This window comes from Parasteatoda tepidariorum, chromosome 5 (genome assembly GCF_043381705.1).
Source record: "Parasteatoda tepidariorum isolate YZ-2023 chromosome 5, CAS_Ptep_4.0, whole genome shotgun sequence".
Classification (NCBI taxonomy): domain Eukaryota; kingdom Metazoa; phylum Arthropoda; class Arachnida; order Araneae; family Theridiidae; genus Parasteatoda; species Parasteatoda tepidariorum.
The window spans coordinates 20,507,314-20,516,348 of NC_092208.1; the positions used below are offsets into that span (position 1 = coordinate 20,507,314).

Here is a 9,035-nt window from a genome sequence, read left to right on the forward strand (position 1 = left end):
AAAGATTAAGTTAAAGGAGAACAGGTAACTTCCTCTTCGTTTAAGATAGCCGTAAAAAAGTCATCATACTATTACTGACGCCACTGATGCTTAATCAATTTTGGTAATTAGTACTACTAGTAACACGTCCATATCTCCTGTTATTGTCATGCTAAGACCGCAGACTTTTCAGCTGCTTTCTTTAAATGAAAAAAAAATCTGACAACACATAAGATAAACTTCATGCATAATATTTTGAAAATTATCTGACACTATATAAACTTAATTTTTGATAAGTTACATCCACTTTTTTACTTTTTCATTTAAAAAACAAACACGTTTTTTTATATTATTGTTTCCAATATTATATATAGTTAATGCAGATATTTTATATTGACTCTGGTAATTTTTTAAACTTCCATACAGAAGAATATTAATATTTTAGACTTTCATTTTGAAGCTTAATATTATCTGAGACTTCAGATTGAGGAGTACTGTTGTTTGGAACTTATCACGAATAATTATTGCTATCTAGGAATTTATATTGACTTTTATTATTATTTAAAAATTTATACTTAAAACTGATAGTATTTGAAACTTGGTATGAAAATATTATTTCCGATTTGCTATATAAGAAGCTTAATAATTCATGAAAGAATTGCTTTTGTTTCCAATTGATTACCTACAGGGTAACAAAAAATTTTAGGGATCATTTTTGAATGTTTATATTTCCAAAATTTATTACATAAATTCAGCGATGCTTCTCAATCTGTCGACCTCCGGCATAATAGATTTGTCTACAACACTTCGGCCATGATTTTAAAGCCCGCAAAATGATTTCCTGGGGGATTTTCGTCACCTCTTCTCTAATAGCTCTTTGAAGGCCTCTCAATGTAGAAATTCTTCGCTTATTCAGTTTGTTTTTCAGATGTCCCCTTAGGAAATAGTCGCATGGTGCAACATCAGGACTGTTTGGAATCCATTGTTCTGGTCTCAGGAATTGCACTTGCTGATCTGTTAGGAATTTCTGGGTGACCTTAGATGCATGCGATGGGGCAGAGTCCTGATGGAACACAGCATCACTATTAGGGTACAATCTGCAGTAATCATCCTTAAGAAAGGGCTTTAATATCTTCTGTATATAATACTCAGAATTTATTTTGGCCCCAGGTTTCACAAACCGAGGTTCGGTCACACCATGGGCGGATATGCCCATCTAAACCATTACGCCTTTGGGATGAGGCACCGTGGTTGATGGTGTCAAATCTCACCTGTTCTGCTCTCGACTAAGATATTGAACTTTAGATTTAGCATTGGTATCAGATAGATAGATCCAAGCTTTATCAGTTGTAATGAACTTTCGCCATCTGTCCTTACGGAGAAGCTTATAGGGGGGCCATGAACGTTGCCTCCTAATCTGCACCGATCTCTCACTTAAATGATGACATTTAGATTTTTTATGGCATTTTTTCTTCAACTTTTGTTTTAGTTGATAGCTTACAACTTACGGACTCACGTTAAGAGCTTTAGCCATGCTTGCCTGTGTTGGTGGATCCGGTTTTGACGTCATCTTATCAAGCTTCTGCAAATCTGATTTCTTCAATTTGCTTAGCCGTCCACTTCTTTTTTGTTTTGCATCATTTTGCATCCATTCAGTTTTGAATTCTTGATGCGACTGATATGGCTGAGTGAAATCGCAATACTTTTCTTTTTAAAATGGGTTTGTATAATCCTGTGGCTCCAGCGAAGTTCTAAAAATGCTTGTACTTGACCAATTAGCTTTTTGTCAAATTTATTCAAAGGCATTTTTGTGATTTTATGAAATAGTATTGGAATTGAAAGTCTAATAGCAGAGCTTTAGATCAGTAAGCTATATATGTAAAAAGGTTTTAAAACTTTAGTGGTAGATAGCCACAAAAGTGATCGCTATACTTTTTTGTTACCCTGTAATTTATGACTTTATTTCGATACTTACTGTCATTTAATCAAAAAATGGAAGTCACCTGCTCTGTAAAATATGACTTGTAATTCCTTTCACAGTTGCAGACAAAGACCTCATTGAACTATTTATTTCGATTAATAATTCTGAAAACAATTTACTATAGAAATGTTTTTACGCCTACTATTTTATTGATGGCCATTATAACTTTTCGATGATATATTTTTGCCCCATCATATATTATAATGGAATACAAAAATTATTATTGCATTTTGGGAAAAAGTTATAATTAAATATTATTTTACAACAAATTTGTATACTTTTCTGTCATTTAAATGGACCTATACGAATCTGTATTAATAAAATTGCTTGATTTAGACATCAAAACCAAAATGGTGCACCGCGTATCGTTTTTTTAGTCGAAAATTTGCGGAGCTCCTTGTGGAATTCTCGGATATCTCCCTTCCTATTCTCCAAGAGATTTGAAATTTCGGGACGATTAAGAGTTTTGTTACCTAAAATTGCCAAAGTGTGTCACCAAGAGGACAACAGCCCCATTGTCACAAAGAATGTCTTATATTATGAGTTGATATTGTGTGCTGTTTTATTATGTAAAGTCGTCAAGGTAAAATATGCTTAGGACAAGGATGCATGGTAAACAAAATAATAAATGCCATCATCCAAATAGAAATAGAATGAGCAAAAAATGCTCACTGAACGCACATTTAGCTTTAAAGGATATTTTAATATTTTACTGTGTAATTCATATTGCTTTCAAAATATATTCTTCTCCTGATGAATAAATATATTCTAGATTTGACTTATGAATTTGGTCCAAGTTTAAGAATAGATGGAAAATTATTTTCTAAGTATTTAATTTTAAAAAGTAACAATTTTAAGAGAAGGAAATTATTGACAAGTATTTTTGATATAATCTAACAAAAAATATTGATTAAGATGACATATTAATTAAATTTGACATTTTCGAGACGAGTGTAAGTGACTTTATAGAGCAACATATTTAAGCGGTTTCAAAGTAACGTTTTTGAGTGTGATACACATTCTTAGATGCTTTAATTTTGATGATATGATGATGAAAATTTTGGTGATAGGCTACAGATTCACACACGAATATTACTCTAATTTTCGCCACAAATATAACTTTTTCTTTGATGACTTTTAGAGCAGGACATGATCTCCGAAATTGACTATACACTATAGCTCAATGCATTAAAACCTGATGAGTGGTTGGCTACACAGACTCAAAACTTGATGAATTGATCTTCAGCTGCTTGCTATTTTTGCCATGTTTTGTTGAAATTTAAGTTAATTTTTGCTACTGGAGCTTACATCCGAATTCGACTATACACTTTAGCCCATTACATTAAAATCTATTGAATAGAAGGCTGGTCAACCAAATTCATCTCACATTGCTTCCACTTTTTGAGCCGAAACCGTGTTTTTTTTTCGATTTTCTAAGTTTCAATTTTGCTGCTATAAACAAAATTTAGTTTTAATTTTGGTATTGTAAAAAAAGTATTGGAAAGAAAGAAATTGACTAACATATACTAGATTGATGCATTTTAATATTTTCATTCGAAAATCACGAAAATATTTTTACAGTTTCTTAGAATCCTGCATATTTAAAATGTATACAATAAGTTTTGTATAAATTTTACAATAAATTAAACTAGTGGGCTGCGCCCCCTGCTCACTAACGCTCACCAACCCATCAAGGTAAAATTGCGAAAATTGCAAAACGAAAATTGCTACGCAATCTTACATGGTTTGCTTCGCAAACCAAGCTCGCTTCGCTCGCTACTGACTTATGTTCATTGCAAATACACAAAATTCTAAGAATTCAAAACAATCATTTAAATCCATATAACAAATTTTTTTTTAAAAAAAATTACGTCTTTTTAGTTAATACTAAGTCATTAAAATAAATTTGAATTCAAATAAATGACATGTAATTCGTTAAACCTGTTAAAAATGTGTTATAGTATAAAATCTTAAAGCGTAACAGCATGACTTAGACTCATTTTTCAATGAATAACTAATAACAATAATAAAACAAATAAATTCGTGATATAAATCAAAAATCGTCAAATAAATTCGTAATGTATAAATTCATGAAAAAAGCGCTTTCGACAAAATACAAATAGAGATCTATCGACAAAGACTACTCACTTCTGCCTAGCTTAAGGTTATTTCAGTTTCCGTTTTTAAGAGCGCTATATGTTGAGCCACCTCATCTAGATTTGGCATGTGACATTTTTAGCGGCAATCATTGGTCTATTTTCTAGCGATGCCATTCGGGGAGTTGTAATGAGGCTTTTTTTTTGTCGTCGTGAAAGAGAAATATATATAGAGATATTTTTACAGAATCAAATCATAGTAAAGAGAATATACAAAATTTAATCGAAATATTATGTCGACAATAAATTTCGACCTTTAATATATCCTTAAACAATCATTTAAAGCGTTTCAAAATTCAGTATTAAAGTTTTCTTATTCAGCATAAAAAAGAACATCTGAAATGTACAAACAAAAAACTCCTGTCGAGTTTGCATTTTACAACTACAAAATATTTCAGAAATAAAAGTTCACATATAAAATATTTTTTTTCTGCTTGAATGACTGGAAATAAACATTCTATCAATTTTGAGTGCTTAGAATATTGAGCTTTTATGAACGATTTTTAAATTATTATATTAAAGTCAATTTCGAAATCACATATCGGGGATATTTTTTATTCGGAAAATTACTAAACCATCAAATTCCTTTCAAGAAAATTCTCTAGAAAACAAAACGTTTTTATTGCAGAGTTGCTTTTTTAAGTCGCTTTATAATAATATTTTCTAATTTGTTTGCTCAAATAAAAATGATATCATGCGTAATTTTCCGAAAAGTATATTTTTTTTTATATTACCAGAAAAACAAGTGAATCGAAATGATTCACTTTAAAATTGTGTTAATACACTGATTTAATTTCACACAAAAAATTAAATGATGCATCATCATTGAAAATTTTATTTCTCTATTTTATTCCGAATACTCCAAATTGAATAATTCAATTTATCTTTTTGTTTCTTTCTACGGCTTTCTTAATCTAATTCGCTTTTGTATTCGAAAATGAAATGTGCAGTTGTTTTCTTTTACTTCCATAAAATAAAATAAAAACTTTATATTTTTAAAAAATAATTTTTAGAAAACAGATTTATCTTCAAATTTTCTGAACACGTTGTTTTGAAATAAAATTTGAGGTTAAAAAAATAATAACATTTCAAAAGTGAGATATATTAATCATGAATGCGTGAATCATGAATGTACGGATCATGAATGCTGTGTCTGTCGTATGATTATGCGGCCATGTCGAATGATTATGCGGCATGTAAAAGATCCCTGGAGTGCCTAATTGGCTCTTGGCATTTCCGGCAAAATTAAATTCCTGGTGTACTTTAGCATCCAAATAGAGTCTCGGTGCTGCCATCTAGCGTGGTATAAACTAGACGTCCAAATTAACATGACCAACGGTATCTCACCCATTGTGGTGGTCCTGAAAGAGTGGATACCACCTCTGGAGAACGCACTAGGTCTGCTTATCGGCGAGACCGATTGTGCAGCTCATTGGAAAAAAAAAAGAAAAAAAATGAATGCTGTGTCTAAAGATAGTTCAGGCATTTATGAATGAGCTGGATTTATGAGTTACTTGTGTTGGTATAAAATGTGTGATGTTTGCAACATTTTTATTTTCTTTAAAAAATTCAACTCTAACGTAAAAGATTATAAATAGATTTCGAAACTTGTGGGTTTTATCTTATTTCATAACCATCGTTGAACAGCCGATCCAATTTTTGAGTTTACGACTGCTAATGTTTAACTACGTAACCTTGTAATTTTGAACCAAATCCAGAAGACAAGGGAATTTCTTGATCAAGTATTGGGAGAAATTTGCCCTAGTGACGAACCTTTTAATGGAAATAACCCGCATTTTCGTTACATGGAGAGGTAGCCCACGAGAACCTCTCACGATTAGCCTGATGGCAAGGGGACTTTAACCCATGATCCCTTTACCACTGAGAGTATTTCACGTCTGCCCTGTGGTTTGTGCAAGCCATATGTGGAATTCATATCGACCAGCCACCGCTGGGATTCGATCCCGGTTCATCTCATTGGATGGTGTGAACGCTTTATCCCCTGAGTCATCGCGGCTCAAACTTGTGATCTTGTCGAACAATATGAAGTCATGCAAGACAATATTTTAAAGCTGAAATTTTAAATTCTTAATACAGTGAGACCTCCAGGAATGACCTCCTCTATTTATAACCACTTTTGAGAGGGATATTTTCCATAGACTTTGTGTTGAGGAAAGCCTTCAAACCATAAAAACCTCTCCCAGCTACCCGGAAATATTACAATTATAAATTTACAAAAAATGTTAGCAAAACAAATAAGTAGATTAAATTATATTTAAAATACTTGTGCAGGACTCCTATTTAGATAGTTCTTTTAGATGATCTTTGAAAGATATCTACAACCTTACGTTGCAGTTGGAGTGCACTAACGAAGATGTTATCAATGAAATATCTTAGAGTTGAAGGTTAAATTAGAAAAAAAAAGTTATTATTAAAAAAGAAAAGAAAAAACTAAGTATCTCAAACAAACAAGCTTTAAATCTAATTTTAATGATATAAAATTTAAAGGCAAACTTAAACAAAAGACACAATTGTTCATTTATTTAAAATAGTTCTATCTTTTATAATATATATGGTTGTTTTTACCTTTATATCAGTGGTGATAGGCCTCAGATTGANAAGACACAATTGTTCATTTATTTAAAATAGTTCTATCTTTTATAATATATATGGTTGTTTTTACCTTTATATCAGTAGGGATTATTTGTATTGACGCTAAAATATCTTTAGCAATTTGGTTTTCATGACGCCAACACAAGTGGCCTTTCCGCAAGAAGAAAATGACACTGACTAAAGTTAAAATCATTTGCGAGAAACTATATACCTTCGATAACATTTTGAAGTCAACGGAGGTAACCAACTATCCATTAACGACCATTTTACCATGGAATAGAGAGAGGTCGCTCTTGAGAGGTTTAGTTTGAAACAATGTTAAATTTAACAATGCTAATTTACGCGCTATGAGGTTCGCGTTAAGCTTACCTAAGCAACCCTTTTACATCCAGATTGAACCTACCTTTACCAAACAAAGCTATGAAAACCTTCTAAATTCGAGGATGAATTATCATACTCGAACCCAGAGTAGAACCGACGAAAATGTCCCCTTTTCAAGGTATATTTTAGATTTTGTTACCATCACTGAAACAAGATTTATTTGCACAGGTTTTCTTTATCACTTTAAGAGTGAAAGTTAAAAAGATCATTAAGTTCTCAGCACAAACAAATTGTTGCATTTTAGTGCCTGGACAAAGCTAGTAATAAAAAAAGCAAGAAATGAGATTTACAGTTAAAGCTGAGAAATGAGGTTTTTTTCTTAAATTTCTTGATTTTTTTTTTTTTTTACTTAATCTTTAAGAAAACAAGCTTCTCTTAATGCTTCTTGTGGGGATAGTAATTATTGACAATGTCAATCTTCATCTATGAAAAGGTACCCCGACATAGAATCGAGTTAACATGTCTTACATACAATTGAATTGGGATTGTATTTTTGTGGTGGTAGATACAGTACTCTCTCACCAGAATTTTATCTGTGGAAGAATTCGATGAATGAGAGACCACTAGTTGACTCATTGCTGTTTTGTGAGAAGCCGGGAGAACTGTATTAAGATCCCCATACTTTTGCTGATCGTGAGAGCTGTATTAAGTTCACGGTCGGGGTTGCTCCTGAGTTGCCATTAGCAGTCGAGTGTAAGCAGGGTGACGTTGTGTGTGATCGTGAAGAGACTGAGTAGCAACAGTGTAAGGAGGTAGACGATGTCGCAGTCGCAAGTCAACTGTTCAATGTGGACCATCAATCGAAGTAGGCGTTTCCAGATCGAAGTTGGCGTTACTGTCAAAGTAGGCGTGTTCATATCGAAGTGGGCATTACTTCCAAGATAGGCGTGTTCGCATCACGCCCAAGGTCACCAGTGTCGGGAGAGTAGAAATTGACAATGTCAACCTTCATCTATGGAAAGGTACCTCAACATAGAATCGAGTTAGAATGTCTTATATACTAGTGAATTGGGATTGCATTCTTGTAGCGGTAGACACACTACGTTTCTACTGGATTAATTAGGGAATTTTTCTATGCTAACCGAATGAAACTGAAAATACTACGCTTGCCACGAGTCAGCCTGATATCTGGAAGGTTTATTCTCTGCATATATCTACAGGAGTTTCTTGGATATATCTATGCATTATTATTTCTTATTGAGATAAATAGTCGTATTAGACCAAAGAACTGAGAAGAACTGCCCACAACTGAGTGTTCGATTCTCTGATAGTGTCTTAGTGGTTCGGATTCAATTGTATATGTAATGCCCTAGGCGATTTTGTAGCCAGAAAACCGAATAAATATTTAAGAACCATGAATTAAGTTACAGAGTTGCACTTATTATATTTCAGTTGATATTGAATATTTTTCTGTATTTTTAAAGAAATGTTTTATTTTTAATTTTCTTTAATTTTAGATGAATTATGAATAATTTCCATAAATGATGCTTATGTAAATTTTTTCCAGTGAAATATTTTTAAATATAGTTGCCACGAATTTTGGAGTTGAGATAAACTAAAATTTTTTACACCGCATACAGTCACATTATTTTATTAACTTTTCTTTTTACTTTTATAGATTTATTTATTTAGTTATTCACTTTTTGTCTGTTTACTGACTGACCATTTTAGCATAAAAACATTGGAATCAGTGTATGGCTTCTTTTAGAAACCATTTCCTTTAAAAAAAAATTAGCCCTTTTTTAGTAATATATTTGAACCATTTCCTTCAAACAATTGTTATTTCGTCAATTTTATAAATGTTTTGCTCAATAACTACAGTTCTAAAATTTATTTAGTTTAACTAAACACCAAAAATAATGGTAACTACAGTGTGAAAAAGTTTTTGTGTATGGTTACCATTACTTTTGTTGTGGGAGGTAAAC

General features: G+C 32.1%; 1 protein-coding gene across 1 annotated transcript; it reads right to left on the reverse strand.

The window, feature by feature from the left end:
* Positions 1-730: 730 nt before the first annotated feature.
* Positions 731-1,195, reverse strand: LOC122270599 (histone-lysine N-methyltransferase SETMAR-like). Its single transcript, XM_043048582.1, has one exon. It carries the CDS (start codon positions 1,193-1,195, stop codon positions 731-733), a length of 465 nt encoding a protein of 154 aa, XP_042904516.1.
* Between the last annotated feature and the right edge of the window lie 7,840 nt (positions 1,196-9,035).